The sequence below is a fragment of the Podarcis tiliguerta genome, assembly GCF_965153285.1.
Source record: "Podarcis tiliguerta genome assembly, chromosome: 12".
NCBI lineage: Eukaryota > Metazoa > Chordata > Lepidosauria > Squamata > Lacertidae > Podarcis > Podarcis tiliguerta.
Genome location: NC_139545.1, coordinates 49,980,170 through 50,002,659, shown reverse-complemented (window position 1 = coordinate 50,002,659; position 22,490 = coordinate 49,980,170). Strand labels below are relative to the sequence as shown.

The 22,490-nt window shown below is 46.0% G+C and overlaps 1 protein-coding gene across 3 annotated transcripts in view; it reads right to left on the bottom strand.

The window, feature by feature from the left end:
• ACVR2B (activin A receptor type 2B) overlaps nucleotides 1-22,490 on the bottom strand; it is a 137,178-nt gene that overhangs the window by 13,133 nt on the left and 101,555 nt on the right. For all 3 annotated transcript variants that reach the window (XR_014503675.1, XR_014503676.1, XM_083406590.1), the window contains exons 4-10: nucleotides 21,245-21,396; nucleotides 18,346-18,489; nucleotides 13,510-13,653; nucleotides 11,507-11,655; nucleotides 6,276-6,390; nucleotides 4,185-4,323; nucleotides 1,146-1,276 (exon numbers count right to left, since the gene is read on the bottom strand). Coding sequence is in view for 1 of the 3 variants with exons in the window: in XM_083406590.1 (XP_083262716.1) it covers nucleotides 1,146-1,276; nucleotides 4,185-4,323; nucleotides 6,276-6,390; nucleotides 11,507-11,655; nucleotides 13,510-13,653; nucleotides 18,346-18,489; nucleotides 21,245-21,396 (974 nt within the window). In the remaining 2 variants the exon portion in view is untranslated. The remainder of the gene's footprint in view (nucleotides 1-1,145; nucleotides 1,277-4,184; nucleotides 4,324-6,275; nucleotides 6,391-11,506; nucleotides 11,656-13,509; nucleotides 13,654-18,345; nucleotides 18,490-21,244; nucleotides 21,397-22,490) is intronic.

Genomic DNA, 22,490 nt, shown 5'->3' with positions numbered 1-22,490 from the left:
GCTACTCAGAACCACTACAAATTAAGGCAATGCTAATAGTAATACTGATACTATTACTAAAGGTATTACCTTTAGTACTGTACCTTTAGTATTAAAAGTACTGGGCGGACCCCTGGGCGGTTAAGTCCGGTCAAAGGCGACTATGGGGTTGCGGCACTCATCTCACTTTCAGGTCAAGGGAGCCGGCGTTTGTCCGCAGACAGCTTTCCGGGTCATGTGGCCAGCAGGACTAAACTGCTTCTGGCGCAACAGGACATTGTGATGGAAACCAGAGCGCACGGAAATGCCGTTGACCTTCCCAACACAGTGGTACCTTTTTATCTACTTGCCCTGGCGTGCTTTCGAACTGCTAGGTTGGCAGTACTAATACAGTGGTGCCTCACAAGACGAAAAGAATCCGTTCCGTGAGTCTCTTCGTCTAGCGGTTTTTTCATGCGAAGCAAGCCCATTAGCGGATTAGCGCTATTAGCGGTTTAGCGGCTATTAGCGGCTATTAAAGGCTTAAGGGATTAGCGGATTAGCTGCTAAAAGGCTATTAGCAGCTTAGTGCCTTAGAAAAAGGGGGTGGGGAGCGGAAAAAACCCCCCAGGAATCGCAAGACATTTTTGTCCTGTGAAGCAAGCCCATAGAGAAATTCATCCTGCGAAGCACCTCCAAAACGGAAAACCCTTTCGTCTAGCGGGTTTTCCATCTTGCGAGGCATTCGTCTTGCGGGGCACCACTGTACTACCACTACTAGTGGTAATAATAAACCCCACCAAATTTTAATCTACAGTGGTACCTCGGGTTAAGAACTTAATTCATTCTGGAGGTCTGTTCTTAACCTGAAACAGTTCTTAACCTAAAGTACCACTTTAGCCAATGGGGCCTCCCACTACCACTGCGCCACCGCCACCACGCTATTTCTGTTCTCATCCTGAAGCAAAGTTCTTAACCCGAGGTACTATTTCTGGGTTAGTGGAGTCTGTAACCTGAAGCATCTGTAACCCAAGGTACCGCTGTAGAGGGTTTTGTCTTTTTTTTTAATGCTGCAAGTCAAAAACTTGTGATTGACTTGAATGGAGCTTCCTGCTCTTGAGCGCGGTACTTTTGGAACCTAGTTGCTAGAGAAAGGATTTAAACAGTATTAATGAGAAAGGACATACAGGGTGTTTAAGCCAGTGATCCTTGAATGCAGGGCGCATCTTCTTGTGAACCACCACTTCCTGTAAGTCCTCGAGTGACGGATGCTGACCGATCTCCTCTTCGAAAGGCAGCATATATTCATCTACCGGACCTGAGTTTGAATAGGAAGGAGAACATCATTATGTGGCAGAGCTCCTTGGAAGAGACAGAAAGCCCTAATTCAGGGTGACCTATGGCTGTGTACACATTACAAGCTTAAAACAGATAATAACAATAACAATAATAATTTATTATTTATACCCCACCCATCTGGCTGGGTTTCCCCAGCCGCTCTGGGCGGCTTCCAATAAAACACTAAAACACAGTAACCTATTAAACATTAAAAGCTTCCCTAAACAGGGCTGCCTTCAGATGTCTTCTAAAAGTTTGGTCGACATCTGGTGGGAGGGCGTTCCACAGGGCGGGTGCCACTACCGAGAAGGCCCTCTGCCTGGTTCCCTGTAACTTGGCTTCTTGCAGTGAGGGAACCGCCAGAAGGCCCTCGGCGCTGGACCTCAGTGTCTGGCTCAACAATGAGGGTGGAGACACTCCTTCAGGTATACTGGGCTGAGGCCGTTTAGGGCTTTAAAGGTCAGCACCAACACTTTGAATTGTGCTCGGAAATGTACTGGGAGCCAGTGTAGGTCTTTCAGGACCGGTGTTATATGGTCTTGGCGGCAGCTCCCAGTCACCAGTCTGGCTGCCGCATTCTGGATTAGTTGTAATTTCCGGGTTACCTTCAAAGGTAGCCCCACATAGAGCGCATTGCAGTAGTCCAAGCGAGAGATAATTAGAGCTGACTTGTTCACTTTTTCTCAGTTTGGATCAAAGCTGGAGGGTTTTTTTTGGGGGGGGGGTGGTGGAACCACATCGAAACATAATATTTCCTAAGAAGTAACAGGATAGATACAGGATGAATATGGATTGTGGCTAACAACATGGAAGTGAACTGGATGAAGAGCAAGCTGGAATATGTACACTGCCTAAGTCTCCACAGCAACACCAGAAAGTGGCAAAGATCACAGTTCACACATACATGCAGGTCCCACTATCAGAACTCTAGTTATCCAAGATTTGTTACCCAAATAATTATACCCAAACTTCAGTACATGAATGGGTGGCTCAGATCTCCAAACAGCCATTTAAGTTGGCTTGGTTTCCCCAAACCATTTGTCTGGGCTTGGACAAGTAACTGCATTTAGCAGAAAACTAAACCAAAAGTTTCCACTCTCATGTTTGTGACCCTGATGAAAGAGAGGAGGGAAGTGTTCAAGCCCAGGACTCACCCAGTCTCATTCCCAAAGCACCAATCAGGAGCATCATGTCTAAATGCAGCCACTAGCCCAAAGAGGTACCCTCCTTCCCTTGGTACAGAACAGACTGTTCCCTTTATGTATTTAGATTCAGAGCTTATTTTTCAGTCATCTAGCACTCCAAGTGTCTTACGGTCAGTAATTAAGGCAAAGGTACAATACCACAAAAGACAATGAAACATATTGAAGGTTAAACCAACCGTTCAAAATAAACATGAAGAAAATAGGTGAATGAACTCAGAAGGCTCAAAAGGACCCAGTATGCCTGAACTAGTGCTTTCCAACTGATTAAAGAAATAGTGTTAATTAATCACGCAAAATTTAGGTGACTGACCAATTAATCTGTTTAGTTTGCATGTGAGTAATTCTGGCTTGAGTAAATTTAGTAGTATAGGATATAAAAACAGAGGAAGGAAGGCCACAACGATAAAGCTTCTCACACAGGGTGGAAAACACCACACATTGTGAAAATGCAAGTATACTATCTGAACTGAAAGCCTAGAATTAAACAGATAAGGAGAAAACAGGCCGTTCTCTAAAAACAACAATTACTTATAATCTCTGGCGGTCCTTAAATTAAATCAAGAAAGTTCCTAAATGTTGCATATGCAGGCACAGAGCCCACATGTGTCACTGCACAGATAGCACAAACAAAAATTACTTATTATTTCAAGTTTCTAGTGGTCATTAAATTGACCTTTTACAGCAGGCAGTACAAAGTTTGCAACCCTTTTGACTACTTCTACCTTTCTTGCTCTCAAGAAGAGTGCAATATTGTAAAATTTCTTGTGTAACCCCAATACATAACTATATGGAGAAAGTGTTATCTGCCATATGGTTGTGCATTCATATGGGAATTTTCTCTGTGATCTTAGGTATTATTATTATTATTATTATTATTATTATTATTTACTATTTCTTACTTCGCCAAACCTTTATTAGGCATTACAAGCATAGGCCAGCATAAAACATCCACATATAAAATTTTAAAATATATACAACTAAACAGCCACGTAAAATATATAACAACGAGGATTTTCATTGGGATTTCTTCCAGCTAAATAGTGCCACCCACCACTCTAAGAGATGCTGTTGACGAAAACTCAGCCACCCTTGTAGTTAGGTAAAGGTAAAGGGACCCCTGACCATTAGGTCCAGTCGTGACCAACTCTGGGGTTGCAGCACTCATCTTGCTTTATTGGCCGAGGGAGCCGGCGTACAGCTTCCGGGTCATGTGGCCAGCATGACTAAGCCGCTTCTGGCGAACCAGAGCAGCGCACGAAAACGCCGTTTACCTTACCGCCGGAGTGGTACCTATTTATCTACTTGCACTTTGATGTGCTTTCGAACTGCTAGGTTGGCAGGAGCAGGGACCGAGCAACGGGAGCTCCCCCCGTCGCGGGGATTCGAACCGCCGACCTTCTGATCGGCAAGCCCTAGGCTCTGTGGTTTAACCCCAGTGCCACCCGCGTCCCTCCCTTGTAGTTACTTCTGGGTTAATGTCAGACAGACAGAATCTGAGATTTACTATTTCATAAAAGTTTATATACCACTTAATTGTTGGGGGGGGGACCTTAAAAGCGGTGAGGTGACTAAGGGGGTCCCCACTCTGCTGGCAACATTCCAGCAGGGCAAAGGTGCTCCCAGAATTTCCTGGAAACCAGAGACAGTGGGAGTAGCCCCAAAGATAGAGATTGTGATACTCACCATCAGCTGCTTTGCACCTGGAGACCAACTCCCACAAGACTAGCCCCATGGCGTACATGTCTATTCTGAGAAAGGCGTCTCTCTGGAAGTTTATTGCTCCCTCTAACACCTCAGGAGCCATGTATCTTCTTGTTCCCACCTGAGTCAGAAAGAGGAATCAGCCACTGAGACCAAAGGGTGGCAAATTCAGAACCCCCATCCTTAAAACTGCGGGGATTTTCCTTCTTTCTTTAATTTATACCGTACTTTTCTGTCTATAAGACGCCCCTATTTGGGGGGACTCAAATTTCAGGAAATGGGGGGAGATCACACAGGGTTGTTGAGCTTTGGGGAGGGGGGGCAGAATTGCTGTAAATCGCTCCCCCGCACACGCCACAAAACCCGCCTCCCGTCTGTCCCCTCGCCGGCAGAAGCTGCCGATCGCCCGCCCAACTACCGCAGCGCCAGCCAATCAACACCACCCGCTGACGCAGCAGCCAATCACAGGCACAACAGCCGCTAACGGACGCAGCGGCAACCAATCAAACGTCCACCCTATTCACTACCCGTGTATAAGACGACACCAGTTTTTTTGCATGATTTTTCAAGGAAAAAATACAGTCTTATACATGGAAAAGTACGGTAGTCATCATTTGCAGAAGGATGTGGAGGAACAAGGGTTTCCCATACCTTATGTAGGGCTTCCCTCCCGTTTTTGAGTGTCATTATGGTCACGAATCTGGTCATAAAGCATTCTCCACATTCAACGCTGCAGGGAATTTAGTGGGGGGGGGACCCATACCGTGTGGGGTGTGTGGGGTGTGTGTGGATGTATCGGTAGGGAGCTGAATGGTGGGGCAGCGCTCTCTCCATCTGCACATCCCAAACAAAGAACTGTTGAATAGTCGAAGCGTATCCTGCAACTTCGAATGTCAGCTTCTAGTTTGTGCAATTTGCTAGCTGTATTTTGACTGGGCTGATTGCTGGGATGAGCCACTGAGAGCTCTTAGCATCTGCAACAGAATGAGGCAGAAGAGTGGACCGCACTACGCCAGCCAGTTCCGAATGTTTCGCCACATCAAAAAACGTGCCAGCAAAACAACAAACACGTCGCAGAGAAAGGTCCCCGGGTAACCCACTCACTGCTGTGCCTAGTACAGTGGTACCCCGCAAGACGAATGCCTCGCAAGACGGAAAACCCGCTAGACGAAAGGGTTTTCCGTTTTTCGATGCACTTCGCAGGATGAATTTCCCTATGGGCTTGCTTCGCAAGACGAAAATGTCTTGCGAGTCTTGAGATTTTTTTTCGCTCCCCACCCCCTTTTTCTAAGCCGCTAAACCGCTAATAGCCTTTTAGCAGCTAATCCGCTAATCCCTTAAGCCTTTAATAGCCGCTAATAGCCGCTAAACCGCTAATAGCGCTAATCCGCTAATAGGGTTGCTTCGCAAGATGAAAAAACCGCTAGACGAAGAGACTCGTGGAACGAATTAATTTCGTCTTGCGAGGCACCACTGTATTCTCCTTGCAGGGAGTTGGATTCTTAAATATAATATATAAACACACAAACACATCATTTTTGTGATTGTACTCCCTGCCACTGAGCGCTATCACCACTATTTCCTTTGCGGATCATGGCAGTCTTTTGGTGTTGGCACCCATGGCCCTTTTGTCAAGATGTGAGTACTGGCATCTCTCTCTCTTTTGATCAAAAACCTCCTCCTTCCCCCCGATCTACAGATGAATAAATAATTTTTAAAAATAAAAGAATTGGAAGCATTCAAAAAATGGAAGCGTCAGTGGTTGACTAAAGTGGCAAGAGGCCCATTCTGCCAATTCAGGACTTTAGCACCTGATTCTGCTGCAGACGTAGTCCAGGGACTCTTGCTGGACAGCACAGGTGGTTTCTGAGAACAATGATGTGATCGCATGGAAATGTAGTTTTCCCAACAGGCAAGCCATAGTAAAGGTGACGACTAAGTGCACCCGTTTGTCTGACAATTACTACGTCTTGTCCCCCAAAATGGTGTAATTTCTTGTCCAGAGGAAATGCTGTTGTATGGACTGAGAAGTGTTGCTAAGTGAGGACACTTTTGCCAAGCCGCAGGCGTTACCTGTCCGTGGGTGTCTCCTGGAGGTTTCCCAGGTTCAAACCGTACTGCCAACCCAAAGTCTGCTAGCACGGCTGTCAAGTCATTCTTCAGCAATACGTTTTTGCTCTTGAAGTCCCTGCAAAAGGGGGGGGGGGGCGAAATGGAGGAAGGAATTAAGATCACGGATACCATCCCTCTGAAATAGGCAGTTCCAGGTGAAATATTGACTCATTCATAGCCTATGTGAGTTCTGCTATGGATGTAAGCGTGAGAAGTGGGTTTGATCTTGTTTTTCATGAACGGAAAGACCAGCAAGTAAAATAAGGCCAACCTGGAGACCAGCTCGTCCTACACCACCACCGGGGGGGCTGCCCAGTTGGTACAGGTGTCCCCCCCCCCGCCCACGTGGCCTTTTCGGTGGTGGCTCTCCGGAGGTGGAATGCCCTGTCTCGGAGTTGCATCCGTCTCCATCATCAACCTTCAGGAGGAATTTGAAACCATTCCTGTTTATCCAAGGATTTGGCGACTGAATAATTATGTTCCAGGCAACCATAAGATTGTTGGATGGAAGTGTGTCTTTAACTGCTTTAAGACTAACTGTTTTCAGATGTTTTTAATTGTAACTTTTTTATAAAAAAAAAAAAATCTGTTTTGGAACGTTTGCTTTGTTTTTGTATTATATGTTACATTGGTTTGCCGCTCTGGGCTCTTTCAAGAGGAAAGGAAAGATGGAAATTCAATAAATAAGCAAAAACACGATAAGTTTCTAAAACCCATTGCTGTTTTTATGTCATCTGGACTTCTCAGCCAGGCCTTTTCTGGAGAGCTGTGTTAGGTTCTGGAACCGTAGCTGTTGCCCTGGTTCCCTCACTTTTTGTCCTTACTTACCCCTGTAAGTTCAAAAGCCCTGGCTATTAAGTCATTCCTGAACTTTCTAACATTTTCAGCGTGGGTTAAGAAGAAAAAGGGATGTGGGTGAATATAATTAAATTACAGACCTTAGGCAGCAGATGGCAAGCCCATGTGTGTACGGCATTATAATTCTCCTGCCATCAATTCAATTCACTGTGGTAACCCTGCCGTCGGACCGCGGGACAACAGCGGGGCCCAGCGACATAATTAATGAGGGCAGAGACAATTGTTTTCTGAAATCTCCTGTCAGAATACGTTACGGAGAGAGACACCGCGGCAGAGAGAGGAGGAGAGTTCAGTGAGTTCCCAGGGTACAGAATGCCCTGCAGGGGAACGGCATCCTCTCGCGATTCTCTATTCTTCTGAGAGAAAGGTCTTCCTCACATCCTAAACATTGGAGATATGATACAACTGGCACCACCGATTCCAGTGGCCCAGATGGAGGAAAAAGAGGTGGCTGAACCGCTGCTGAGCACTGAAATTGGCGAGCAGTATTTTGACAGAATGTTATTTACTCTACTTGTAACAGGTGTTGTAACTCTACTTGATGTGTTGTCTTCTGCATCAACAGTGTGGTCAAGAAAGATTGGTACAGTGGTACCTCGGGTTAAGTACTTAATTCGTTCCGGAGGTCCGTTCTTAACCTGTAACTGCTCTTAACCTGAAGCACCACTTTAGCTAATGGGGCCTCCTGCTGCTGCCGCACCGCCAGAGCATGATTTCTGTTCTCAACCTGAAGCAAAGTTCTTAACCTGAAGCACTATTTCTGGGTTAGCGGAGTCTGTAACCTGAAGCGTATGTAACCTGAAGCGTATGTAACCCGAGGTACCACTGTATTGTGGTCTAACAACATCTGGAGGTTGTGTTGTTGTTGTTGTTGTTGTTGTTGTTGTTATTATCACCATCACCATCCTCATCATCTCAGGGCTATTCACAACATAAAATGAATGGGCCTAATTTAGTCATGTGCATTCATTTCAACAGGTCTCCCCTGAGTGAAGCTTCAGCTGAATGTCTCCCCTATTTTAAGAAACTAAAACGGATGAAACGTCTGGAGCAAGGAGCCACTGACGACGACAATCAATGCTTATTTGTTTAGGATTAAACAAAACAACTTTTGTTTAATACTAGGACAAAACGCCCATGTAACCTTCATGAGGGGTGACCAGCGCATTGCCATCTCAGAAATCCTCCAGCTTCTCTGGCCAGCTTTGATAAAGGAAAATTCAATGATCTCAGTGGCTGAACGCATGCAGAATGGCTCCAGCTTTGATACCCAGCAAGCAGGACAGCGAAACCCTGGAGAACTGCTGTCGAGGTAGATGGACCAATGACCTGGCTTTGTCTATGACAACTTCCTGTGTTCCTAGAGCTGCCCTTGAGGCATATGAGCATCAACGCAATGTGTGAAAGGCTATGGATAAGGTAAGAGTTTATTGCACGGCAGAATAAGACACCTGGCCTAGCCAGATGGGTCTGCTAGAATTTGTTCCGGGTAACCTGTCTCCAAAAGACATCATGTCCCAATGAACTTTTAAAGCGATTGCTAATTGCGAATGGAAACCGCTTGCTTTTGTTTAGGGGCAATAACAGAAAGTGGCGGTGGATTTGGGAGAACTTTAGCGGAAGGAAGAAAGAACGCCCCAGTATAGATTCAAAGAGGGGGCAGCTGCTTACGAAAACGGAAACCTCCTCCTGCACAGCAGGGGGTTAGACTAGATGACCCTGGGATTCCCCCCCCCCCAATGCTACAATTCTATGAAATCAGATTCTGTTCTCTTGCCGGCAATTTAAGTGTGTGCAATAAAGTGCCGTCAGGGGGCAGTGCAGCACTTAGAAAGCTAGGACAATAGTTTCCAGACTTTCTCCCTTCAATCCTTTCTGCGTGGACATTATCCCTATGTATCTGCCATGCAAACACTGCCATGCTGCAGAGAATTCTAGGCATGCGCGCACCCCCAAATGTGCACACACAACGCCACCAACCATATCAACTGACAGGGCACCTTAGAGAGCCCCCCAACGCCCCCTTTGCACAGGCAGGCTGGCAATGGTACAGAAGGCATCGTCCACAGAGCTCCTCTGGCATTGCAGGTGCCCTAACAGAGGAACCTCTGAGAAGCTTCCACGCAGTCTGAAAGCCTCTGAGCTGAGGCCGTGCCAAATGGTGCTGGCGCTGATTTGGATTTTCAAAGGTGAGCCATGTCAAGGCTGCTGCAGTGGCCCTGACAGGAAGACTTTGAGGCTCTTGAATGTTATTGTGGCATAAGCTTCCGTGGTCCAGATTCTACACAATCTGCGGGCAACCCCTGGAGACTGAATGTGGGCCCTCCACGCCTCATTATCTGGCCCTCAAAACTTTCCCCCCAGGCCACCCTCCTCGCTGGCCCAATTTGGCACCCCAAGTCTCTTTGCCTGGCTGGATTAGCCCTTGAGCTCATAATGCCTCTGGGTGGAAGATAAGAGGGGGCATGTAGGAACTAGACCATTGACCAGAGCTAAAATTTGCATTTGCTGTTCTGCCTCCTTTTGCCTATAGCCCTGCCCAGGGCTGGGATGTGGCCCTTGGAAGCTTGCCCAGAAGGTAATTTGGCCCTTGGAGTGAAAAAGATCCCCCACCCCTGACCGTTAACAACTGATGGAAGTAGATTCTTGGGCGCAAAAGCTCTTATGCCTTAGCCCAACGACTGGACGGCCCCACATTGGCTACTCCTCAGTGGTGTGTGTGTCAGGAGTTCAGCCTACACTCGAGTAGGACCCTGGCAGAGACACATGCCCGACAGGCATGTTATCTCCCTCCTGGGCGTTCGTTCGGAAGCTTCAAAAGCTTTCTTCAGCCCGAACATCACAGCAAGTGCCAACAGACACCGGCACACTTAGGGATCCGCAGAGTTTGCACAACATGCGTAACAGACCTTAGCAACTCAGCATTTTGGCTAATCTACTTTATTTACATATAAACACACACGGAGCACTGCAACATGGCTCCCTCTCTCTCTAGCATGAGATAGCAAAGAGAAAAAGAACAAAGGACAATATTCCCACTTCACGAAACACAATAACACAAACGTCCTGTTTCCGTCACTTCCCATTCTGTGGAGTCAAAACACATACCGTCATGTGAAAGACAACAATCCTATGACTGCAATCATGGAGCAGGAATTCTAACTGTGTGTGTGTGTGTGTCTGTGTGACCATCTCTCTGCCTAACTCACCTCACAGGGCTGTTGTGAGGATAAGATGAGATACCTCCATTTTACCCTGAGCTCCTTGCAGGAAGGAGTTGAAACACAATCAGTGAGCAAACGCACATTTTGAATCCTTGCCGCACACCCGTATCATTCCCCTCTCTCTCGCCCGCTATGCCTACGGCTTTCTTTCACTGAGCTTGGATAGCACACCTAGCTGGGTTTACACTTATGCAAGCAAAATGAGGCCGCCCTGGTCACACACCGAGAGCTGTGTCTCTTTTCTTTGTGCTGTAGGTTACAGGCCTTGCTAGATAGAAGTGCTTCTCTCTATTTCTTCTTCCTTCGTGCCTCCCCAACACACACACAACTCTCTCTCCCTCTCCTTCTCTGCTTCAGAACTGAGAGCGGCTCCTTCCCACACAAACAAGTTAATAGGACTTGAGCGAAACGTCTTCATTGACCTGACAATGTATTATGAGGGCACGCTCCTTATATAAAGCACCGCATAACACTGTCCTGATGCCTGAGGTTAATAGCGACAGCAACAAAAACAGGACCCACGTTTTGCTAAGAGACAGAAACTTGTTCGAAGTAGGGGAAAGAACTTGAACCAGGGTCTTCTTGAATCCAAAGACAACTCTCTATTCACCGGCACTACAATGACTCATTTATTCCCTCTGCGGCTTTAAATTTGCAGGCGGCGGGGAGGGCTGCATTTGTTAGATGGCAACCTATTCTCTTCCCATTGCTCTCCCTCTCCCAGAACGTCTTCCATCATTGCAGTTCATGAAACGGGCACAATGTTATACCTAGCATTGCTTGGTCCCGAGGAGCATAACCTGATAGGCAAATTTGTATAAATCAGCCATTCCCAACCTGGTGCCCCCCAGCAAAAATATAATAATTGGGGGTGGGGGTGTTAAAAATGGTACAGCCATGTTGGTTGAGACTGATGGGAGCTGTATTAAAAACCAGCAAGGGAGCACGAGATTGAGGCAGAAGGCTGCCCTTCAGACTGGTGTTCTACTGCAGTTGAGGTGGCTGTTGAACACAGCTGAAACAGGGGACCTTCTGCATACAATGTACACACCCTTGGATTTGTGGCACGATTGCCTACATTTAAAAACAACAACAAAAACCCTCACGTACCTGTGTGCTATAGCAGGTTTATGTCCTTCTCCTTTACACCAAGGGACATCTTCGTGCAGGTACGAGAGTCCGCGAGCCATGGTTTCTGCTATGTGGCAGAGTTCGTTCCAGCTGATAATGTTCCCTTTCAGGTAGTCAGTCAAAGAGCCCTGGAAGAATCAGAACATGATGTGTAGCAAGGATTCCCTTCCCCACCTCCACCCTGGCCGCTCAAAAGACCCTCATTGCAGCTAGATAGTCACGAGGGGCATTCAGTTCACAATATTTATTTATTTAAACAATTTGCCATTATTCAGAGACAATGGAGTGTGCCTCCGGGGGTCTGGAGAATCACAGCGCCTGCTGCAGCTGCAGAAACCGGCAACTGCTACTTCCCATGAGGTGGTGGTGTTGTTTTGCTGCGTTAGCAGCATCAAAGTCTGGGGTACAAGTCTGGGCAGGGATGTATGGAGGTCCTGGGCTGCCCAGGTGACAAGACCTCCATCTTGGCCTCTTAAAAAATGTATAATATTGCTTAGCTACAATAGTCACTATAGTAGTTTGCAAGAATACAATACCAAACAAAAAGTCAAAACTATAAAATCAACTTTCAATTAAAATGCCAGCTGGAATAAAAAAAAGTCTTTAGTAGGTGCTGGAAATTCAGTAGGGAAGAGGGCTACCTGATGGCCGTGCATTCAAGCCATGGGGAGCCACTAACAAGAACCCTTAACTTGGCCTATGGGCAGCTCATGCAGACTTCTGGGCACTGGCAATAGTCTGTCCCCATCAATGGTCTAGTCACAGCCGCTTTGCACCAACTGAAACCTCTGGGCCAGGCTCAGGGGGTGCTCCACAGAGGCTGCATTTCAATCACAGGCATAATCCTGACAAAGCAAAGCACTTTAAGGCTGCAATCCAGTGTACATTTACCTAGGGGTTGTCCCACGGAACACAGTGGGAGTTACACCTGAGTAAAACAGGTCTATGATAATGAGTTGCAAGTAGGGTTCCTTTCAACGGGAGAGCTAAAGATAGGCTTCAGTTTCCCCTCTGGAATAAAACGGATTTAAAGCTGCTTAACTTTTGGCTGCATGGCACCAAATTGTCTGAAAAGCCCCTATTGATTTCTAGCTTCTGCGAAAAGAACTCGACAAGTTTCTCAAACCTTAGGTCGCACCCTGAGCAGAAAAATCCTCTCTCTTTTTCTCTAAAAGCAGAGGTATGTTTTCATTTTGGGCAGTGGACATAAGAAACCCACGGGGGGAAAAATACCCTCTGGGCTAAGCAGCCTCAACTGTGGCAAAATGGCAGAACCTGACGACGTTTATATAAGAACGGCAAGGGAGCCCCATTGTGGTTCCCACGTGCGATGTTGTGGCTGATGTGTACATACCATGTTCCACCCGTACAGAGAAGCAGCCACACCCCTGCTCCCATAAACACATTTCCAATGCCACCTACCCTACCCTATAAAAAGCATTGATCAGAACGGGGGGGTTTGCACGACCCACCAAGGAACATAGTAATGCAATGAAATTCAAAACAGTAACCCTCAATTTCACATTTATTCAAAGTGCAATTAAAACTATTTAGTTTAATTTAATTCTACAAAAGTGATGAACCTAAATCCGGTGACACCAGATTTTCAAAGTCTGATGGCCGTTTGCACCTCCAGCAGCCCCCCTTCTGCCCCCTTGCTTCTTTATTCCCCTCTAGGTAACCCCACCGTCTCTCAGGAGGTGGAAGCACTGATAAAGAGGGTCTTTGAATGAATTGGTGAATAAAGGAAGTAGGTATAGGACCTGACTCTAAACTCCTTTATCCCATCTCTTTCCCTTCTCTTAGTTTTGCCCTGCTTCTGGGAGGGTGAGTGGGCTTTTAAAACCTGCCTCATCTCTTGGCTTCCCCTACAAGGGGAGACAGGTGTGTGTGTGTGTGTGTGTGTAGAGTGGCTTCCCCTTCAGTTTGCTTCAGGTCTTCCTGCAGCTATCAAGATGACAACACAGTCACACATCTGTTACCTTGTCATGGTAAGCTGTGATCAGCCACAGCTCTGCCTCCAAGTTTGTTCCCCGCTTCTCTGCCGCGATGAACTGCAAAAGGTTTTCGTGCTTCATGCCTGGGGTGTTGAAAATCTCCCTCTCACTCTGCCAGGATTGTTTATCCTGTGGGTAGGGCAGGGGAAAAGAAAGATAAATGCTTGGGGAGGGGTGCCGTATGGAATGGGGAATCCTGTAAAAATGGGCATTCGTCAAGCTACGCAGCTGCAAATGTCGTACAAAAAATCCTGGGAATTAAAAGTTCAGTAGGGTGCTGAGAAATCCCTGTTAAGAGATTCTTAGTGTTTGGCACAGAACACTAGGAGCGTTTGCACAAGGGCTCTTAAGAAGTGGCTTGTTCAGTGGTTGATTTCAACAGCAAAGTATGATCCATACACCCCTCAGCCAAACATCTGATTGCACCCTATAATATTGGAGCTAAATGGAGAGTCTGACCTAGCATATGGCAGTTTAATGCTTTGCAACGGGAAGAGACTTATATTGCTTTCTTGTGGGCAGGATAATCTCCCCAGGAGAAGAATTTTAAAACTTGCTTGTTGCCACACTATTCCAATTCAGTCGCTTCTCCATGGCTCCATTTAAACTTGATGGGCATAACTTTCTAGAGTCAACCTTAACTGATGCTTCCCCCTTTGCAGTTTTTTTGAACAATGCAACTAAAATTACATTGGTACAAAAAACTAAGAGAGGGGAAACTGCACATGTGTTTCCACATAACACAAAGCCATGGTTTGTTTTACATGCAAATGAGTAAGCTGAGGCTCCTTTCTCGAAAGCTTGTCTTATTTTCCAGCTGCTCTTAGAGCCTTCTGCCTCTGTGGCCTGGCAAGTATCTGGGATGGGGTAGCCAAACAAACCATGGTTAAGAAAGGTTGCTGGGTTCAGACCAAACCAGTTAAGTTTGGTTAAGCAAGCCATAGTTCATGAGCCAACAACAAACCTTGACTTCAGATTGTGGTTTGTTGATAGAAAAGAAATCATGATTAGGCTGGAGGGGTCGGTTCAGATAGCCAAACAAACCTTGACTTTGGTTGAACACACCACGACTTAGCTTTATGTGCAAACCATGTACATCACCTAGAATACCTTCTTTGGCAAAACGCACACACAAGTTCTATTAAATAATGCAGCTATTCCGACAAAACTCCAGCTGGAGAAATTTTGCAGTTTCACTTAACTAGGAAACATAGAGTTTTAAAATGAAAGTTCTGTTATCTGACATTTCCCACCTATTCGTTGTGTCAAAGAGAAAGGAAGAGGACCAAGGAACTGTCAAATAAAGCTTAGCTAAAGGTTTTCAAAAGCTACACAGAAAAGAACAAGGACTAGATAGACATTAACCAGATTTAAACCTTTTGTGTGTAATCTTAACAGTTACAGCTTTCTAATCTGGATTAGGGCAGGATATCCAACTAGTTAGTCAGAGCTGGCTTGGAACAGATGACATTAAAATCTTCTTTAAATCCACGATGGCAAACAAATTGTGGAGGATTAAAAAGAATAAGGGGCAGTGTTTAAAGATTTCTCAGACTATAGCTAAACTACAGACTTAAGAACTGGTTCAACAATCATTCCCTCAGTCGTGGGGATCCTCAGGAATTTTACTTCTGTGGGGAAAGAGAAGCAGGGTAGAGAATTCTCAGCATCTTCACCCTGCTCTCAAAATTATTTGGGGAACATCACAGGGGATTAAGCTGGTGGAACAGAAAGTATGGATAGGCCTGCAGCCAACTTGTAGATGCCTATGTGCTTCTCTGTTCCATAATTCTAGACATGAGAACTCTGAAAACTCCGCTGAAAATTGTGCACCAAGACAACTTAAGCAGGAATCTAAAATGTGTATAAAGGTAAAGGGACCCCTGACCATTAAGTCCAGTCGTGGCCTACTCTGGGGTTGCAGTGCTCATCTTGCTTTACTGGCTGAGGGAGCCGGCGTACAGCTTCCGGGTTGTGTGGCCAGCAGGACTAAGCCGCTTCTGGTGAACCAGAGCAGCGCACGGAAATGCTGTTTACCTTCCCGCCAGAGCGGTACCTATTTATCTACTTGCATTTTGACGTGCTTTCAAACTGCTAGGTTGGCAGGAGCTGGGAACGAGCAACGGGAGCTCACTCCGTTGTGGGGATTCGAACCACCGACCTTCTGATCAGCAAACCCTAGGCTCTGTGGTTTAGACCATAGCGCCACCCATAACCTCTAAACTGTCTCGTTCAGAAGCTGTGAATCGGAGTTTCCTGATTCACACATTGCCAAGCTAAGGCCGAGTGCAGTTTTCTGACTTATGAGGGAGGAGCAAAAGGGCACCAACGTCTCAGCACCAAGCATTTTCTCTACGGTGCCAACGTGGCACACTGTTCTGTTCTGTTTCCAGAACAGAAAAGAAGTGCGGACATTTCAGAGGAGTGCCCGTTTAGAAAAAAACCAAAAAGAAACAACCAAGAAAGCATTGTTAATTATGCAGAAAGTAAGTGCTGTTCTTAGATAAATGAGTCACTGATTTTCTAGGTACAAACAGCAATTTAAAATAGGCTATTTGCTTTCAGCCCTGGGCAAAAGCTTTAATACACAAAGTGGGGGGGGGGTTGTGGGGGTGGAATGCCTAGAGGTCTCCCAAAGTTGTTGTTTTTTTAAAAAAACAGAGCCACCTCTGATAATCACAAAACACTTGATTAGCTCAGATTTATAATGGAACCACAGTGGAGATGATACGCCGCTTTTGCAATTAACCATTGAGCAGATGGCTTTTTTAAAGGTAATGGCAAGCACAGGAGGTTCCCACCCAGCCTGCGATCGCTCTTTGCATGGGCAGAAAATCCCCCGTTGGCATGAACGCAAGTAGCAAGCATTGGTGTGTTTGTGCGTGTTTCCTGCAAAGCTTCCATGGCACACCACCTCACCAGCCAGGGTCTGTATCTGAACTGGGGGAAGAGGGGAAGGCAGTTGCTATTTACGTCTTAACACCCCATTCACGCAACTGCTTATTGAAAGCACGGAGCCTTGTCTAGTTTGGCTCTGCCACGAGACCTGCTCCAATGTCTTTTGGGTGCTGCAGAGCAAGGTTCTTTCGTATCACTACCGAAACACAAATATGTAACATCTGAACTCAAGCAAAAGTGCCCTGTCAATGTGTGGCCATCAGCCCAGCTCATAAACAGCAAGCGCTGTGGGAGGTGGAGGTTGCTAACGAGATAAATGAGGTGGGAGCCCTTGAACTTTTGTGTCCAGCGAGGATGCCAAATGCCGCTCCAGATAGCCAACCTGAAGGCCCAAGAATTCAAGGAGTTCTACATTTGCTTATGGGGTAGACCTCCCAGCTCCAAGGGGACTCCGTCTTCTATGCACCTTAGCCATTTTCTTACTGATTTAAATCTATGTAGCTCAAGGAGGATGGCATTTAATAGACCCTGCATTACGTAGCAACAGAGAATCCTGAGTTTTACCCAAATCAGACCCGTATATACTGTATTTTTTGCTCTATAAGACCTAGTTTTTGGAGGAGGAAAACAAGAAAAAAAAAATCTGAATCTCAGAAGCCAGAACCAGCCAGATTCCAATAGTTTCCACACCTACGTGCTGGTCAGTCTCCACATTTTCTCACAAAGTGTTCTGTGTGCAGCCTGCATGTAAGAGACCATGTAAGAGACCTGTGGTCTGGTCTCACTGACCAATCCACCCACATAACTTAGCAAAAAGAACACTAGATGTTGGGAAGGGGGGAACATTCCCCACTGTAGTCCTTCGTTCAGGCGCTCCATGGTGTCTCCGCAGATTTGTGGCTGAAGACGGGAGACGACACATCCAATGCATTATATTCTTCCTATTGATTTTTAATTGCATCTTTTATTGCATCTTTTATTTCTTGTATTGCATTTTACTACGCTGGAATTTGAATGGTACGAAACACAATACATAAGAAATAAAAGAAGCAATAAAAATACAATTTAAAACCATACAGCATCCAGCTGCAATACAGGCGGAAAAACCATCAAATGGCTCACTAAGACCCTCAGTGATTTGCAAGCGGCCCAAAGGGTGAAAGTTCAGGAACCACTGACATCGTGGGGATTTCATATCCCAATATCTTTTTAATGTGACTTTTAATTCTCCACCAACCCACAGTGCTTTTATATTGTGTCTCTCCATTATAATTGCTCGTGGCAGCGTACAATGCAAAATAAACCAAGCGTACATTGGGGACAACCATACCAAAGAGTGGTGCTGATAGCACCAAGGTTGCAAGTTTGATCTCTGTATGGGATAGCTGAATATTCCTGAAATTGCAGGGGGCTGGACTGGATGATCCTCAGGGTCCCTTCTAACTCCAATGAGCCTATGATCTATGGTCTGTGATCTATGGTCTACATCAAGAAACAAAGAAGCAGCAAACCAACCCAAAGGAGAAGGAATACAAGATTCGTAGAAAGTTTGGGCCTCCATATGGTGTTGGACTACAATTCCCATCATGCCCTGGCCATTGGGCCGTGTGGCTGGAGCTGATGGGAACTGAATAAAAATAGCATCTGCGGAGCCACAGGTTTCCAGACACTTGGCTTGAAGTTTGAAACAGCCCATACGGTCTCCAGGTGTGCCAGTATTTCTGATCCTACAAATGGTCGCTCAATTAAAAATGGGGCTCCGGTTAAAAATCAGTTACCAACAAGAGGCGGGCATTGCAGGGGGGCGACCCTCGTGGTCCCTTCCAACTCTACAATCCAATGATAATATATTTGGACTCCCTGCTCCAAGCAGCCATTGGGAAGCAAGTCATTCTGAATGGCAGGTACAGTCCTGGCACTCACCTGTATGGGGAAGATTTTGACTGCCACGTAGTCATTCATCAGCTGAGCTTTCCAGACGCAGCCGAAGCGGCCCCTGGCCTTGATCTCCAACAGCTGCAACGGTTTAAGTCCAACCAACGGAGAAGGGGGTGGCAGACCCGGGTCCTGCAAACAAGGTGTGGGGGGTGAGATATAAAGAGATAAGTTGGAAGTTGGGGATGTTTTTGTTTCAGGTATGACCAAATGTGGGTGTGAGCTCTATTGTGCCTTTTCCCTAACCCAATAATGCTAGAAAAATGCAACCTGTGCTGCTGAAAGAAGTAGTACGACTCATGCAACATGGAAACTAATATACACACAAGAATTATACATTCTTTATCAATCTTCTGAGAAAAATACAAAACCTTGCGCAAAGCCACAGAAACTTGCAAACTACCCAGTCTAAGATGAACTTACAATGTCTGCTTTCAATAGATTTTTCAAATGCTTAACTCAGTCTTTTGTTTTCTTTATCTTTTTAGGCAAGTTCATGAAGATAGCAATAAAAGTAAGTTCGGTGTTGTTCACAATACCGAGAGAGGCTAGTGAAGTTGTATTTGGACTGCCAGGGCAAAAAACAGGTGCAAAACGCCAGCACCCTGTCTACAACTTCATTAACATCCATCTGCAACTTCACTAGTATCTCTCGGTATTGTGAACAACACCAAACTAAGTTAATCTTAGACCGGGTAGTTTGCAAGTTTCTGTGGCTTTGCACAAGGTTTTGTATTTTTCTCAGAAGATGGATAAAGAATGTATAATTATTTTGGAAATTATTGTGTGCCTACTTTTCCCTAATCCAGGCTGGTTGAGGTATAGAACGAACTAATGAACTAATGCTGGATTGCCAGATGCCTCCCCCAGGATATAATTAGAGGATTCCCAAGGATCCTACAGGCAGTCTTTTCAATTTCAAACCGGGAGAAGCATCTCTTAGGTCTTCCAGCCTGGGCCTGGTGACATAAATGTAGGCGAGGGGCTCTCCTATTCCCAGGAAGCTTACTCAGGACTTAAAGGTAAAGGGTAAAGGGACCCCTGACCATTAGGTCCAGTCGTGGCCGACTCTGGGGTTGCGGCGCTCATCTCGCTTTATTGGCTGAGGGAGCCGGCGTACAGCTTCCGGGTCATGTGGCCAGCATGACTAAGCCTCTTCTGCCGAACCAGAGCAGCGCACGGAAATGCCGTTTACCTTTCCGCCGGAGCGGTACCTATTTATCTACTTGCACTTTGACGTGTTTTCGAACTGCTAGGTTGGCAGGAGCAGGGACCAAGCAATGGGAGCTCACCCCATCGCGGGGATTCGAACCGCCGACCTTCTGATCGGCAAGCCCTAGGGTCTGTGGTTTAACCCACAGAGCCACCCGCATCCCCTACTCAGGACTTACTCAGAGGTAAATAGCGGATGTAAGGAATGGCTTCAAGTAAAATAGAAGTAGTGGCCCACTTTCTCAAGGAGGGGAGCAGGAAAGGCAGGTAAAATGGGCCACCACTTCTGTTTTACTTAATGCCATTCCTTACATTCGCTATTTACATCGAAGTTCGTTTCGCACGTTATGTAAAAGCAAACCCAAGTTTTTGCCGCTGCGGGTACACTGAATGGGGGAGCTGGAGCCAATCTCAGCCCCATGGTGAATGTACACATGAGACATACTTGAAGATATCTGATTGTTGCATGCCCACATTGAACATTGTTTTAAAAAGCTAAATATGTAATTTGCCCAAGTCTCCAAACTGTAAGGGCTCTACGAATACAAAGTCTGACCTTGGTAAGTTTTTATCACAATGCATTTGAAAAGGACTAATGTGCCTTAACACTTAAATGTATCCATCTGTACACTTTCAATGCTAAGGAATGGCACTGACTTGTTTCTCAACCTCAAAAGTCTGATTCAGTAAAGAAAACAATGAAAAGAAATAAAAGAAATATTTCCTTCCAGTCTTTCAGTTGACTGACTTTAGCGTCATGCATTATCCTAACTAAAAGTGTTAATTCAACAGGAAAATTAGGCCAGTGCAAACTCAAGCAACTTTTCACCCAACAGTCACAGAACTTTTAAAAAGTAATATTCTGTATGAGATATTCCAAGGTTGTTTTGTGGCGACTATGACACTTTTTCTTGGCCATACCTAAACCGCCCTGCCTTCCCCAATTACGTTTGAAACAGAGTACGGGGAGCCATTTTGTTTTGTGTGGTTTTTTTATAAAAAACAACAACACAGAACAAACTGGGTGGAAAGGTCCGTTTAATCCACCATCTAGCCAAATAGTAGCCAGTTAAGACACCTCTGGGAAGCTCACAAACGGTGCTCAAAGGGACAGTTTCTTTCTCTTGTTTCTCCCCAGCGTCTGGTCCTCAGGAGGCAAACAGCCTGTATTCATGGGATTGCGCTAAGTTAAAGGCGCTTTGCAGAGTGCTTATTGCGCGGTCAAAACATTGCTGCATAAGCGGAAAGGCAAGTACATTACTAAAGGTACTTACAAAACAGGTTGCACAACAGCAACCAGCTGTTGCATGAGGGGAAAAGAAAACCACGTGGCTGAAGACCAGTGGCGTAGCGTGGGTTGTCAGCACCCGGGGCAAGGCAAGTAATTTGCGCCCCCTAACCCGTGGATTTGCGCCCCCTAACCCTAACCCCCAGATGTTGCGGCCGGTGCGGCCGGCCCCCCCTGCACCCCCCACGCTACGCCACTGCTGAAGACTGTCGCGCCACAGATTCCACAGCAAGAACCGGCTATTGCGCGAAGAGAATCAGCAGCTTCTTCCCTGTTTATTTGCCCAGCTCTCCCTTTCTAAATCCCATTTGCAGAAGCAGTTTCTGGCAATGCTTAACCGCCTGAAACCACCCTTAGTTTCCCAGGTGCCCCTTGCTTCTCGCCTACCTCACTGATGTCGACGTGCCCGTAGGGGGGCTTGCGGTGACGGTACATCCAGAAGGCAAGGAGAATGGCGATGGAGAGGGCAATGATGGGAAGCAGAGAGTAAACCAGAATGTTGAGCAGCGAGAGGCTTGGCGGTGGAGGCTCATAGACCACTGCAGGAAGAAGAGGGAAGAAACAGTAAGGATCTCAGACAGGGTAAGAATTGTCTTGCCGCTTAAGACGAAACGACTGTTCGCTCCGGCATCCCAAGGCAGAATTCCACCACCCTGGTTGGATTTCGGTTCTTAATTTATTTTAATTTGTTTATTGCGTTAATACCCCCAAAACAACCCTGTGAGGTTGGCTAGGCTGAGAGACAGTTGGCTGCCTCCACGGTCACATATGGCTGAGTGGGGATTTGAGTTTACACAGAATGTAATAGGCTATTAATATCTGCATGCATTAATAGGATAATAACACTATATCAATTTATATAAGACTGTATAGGAGTTTATTACATTGCATTTTTGTTACTGCACCTCTTTGATCTGTTTTCCCTCACACACCCACACCCCGTTCTGCCCTCACAGGGGTCAGTTATTTAGTGATAGCAAATCTGCGTATTAGTATTAGGTTGAAGGAATAACAATGCTGCCCCTTTAAGAAAAGATGGTGCCTTTCCCCCCTTTTGAGACCCCAAGGCAGGTTGGGAAATGTAGGCACACCAATAGTCTACCTTCTATTGGCTCTGCCAGAGAGCAGGAAAATACCTCCCTCCTATTGGCTCTGGCCAGAGCGGGAAGAAGCCTCCCTTTCTCCTTTGTATTCTAGTGGCAGCCTAGTTATGGCAAAGTCCAAGAAGAAGTTCGAATTCACTTCATCCTTACAGAGCTCCACAGAGAACTTCATGAAAAGCTTCTACTGTAATCATCTTCATTCAGAGCCATAGAACAGCCTATTGGAATATGAGCAAAATTTCTACATGTGCCTTGATTATCTTCCAATAAATCTATGCATGAGAGCTTTGTGGAGTTTTGTTAATACTATCCACAAAGAGAGAGAAATCTCCAGGCAGAACAGTAAGGACGAATGAATGATGCGCTCTCTTTCTCCCTAACAAGAATTTGCAACTGAAAGTGGTTTACAAATCAGCCTTCCCTTTGTGCATGTGAAACCAGCCCTGTTGGTCTCCCAGAGCAATTTACAAATGCAAACAAGGTTCTCAAAGTATCAGCCTGCAAGCTCCCTAGCCCTGGGATTCTCCCTA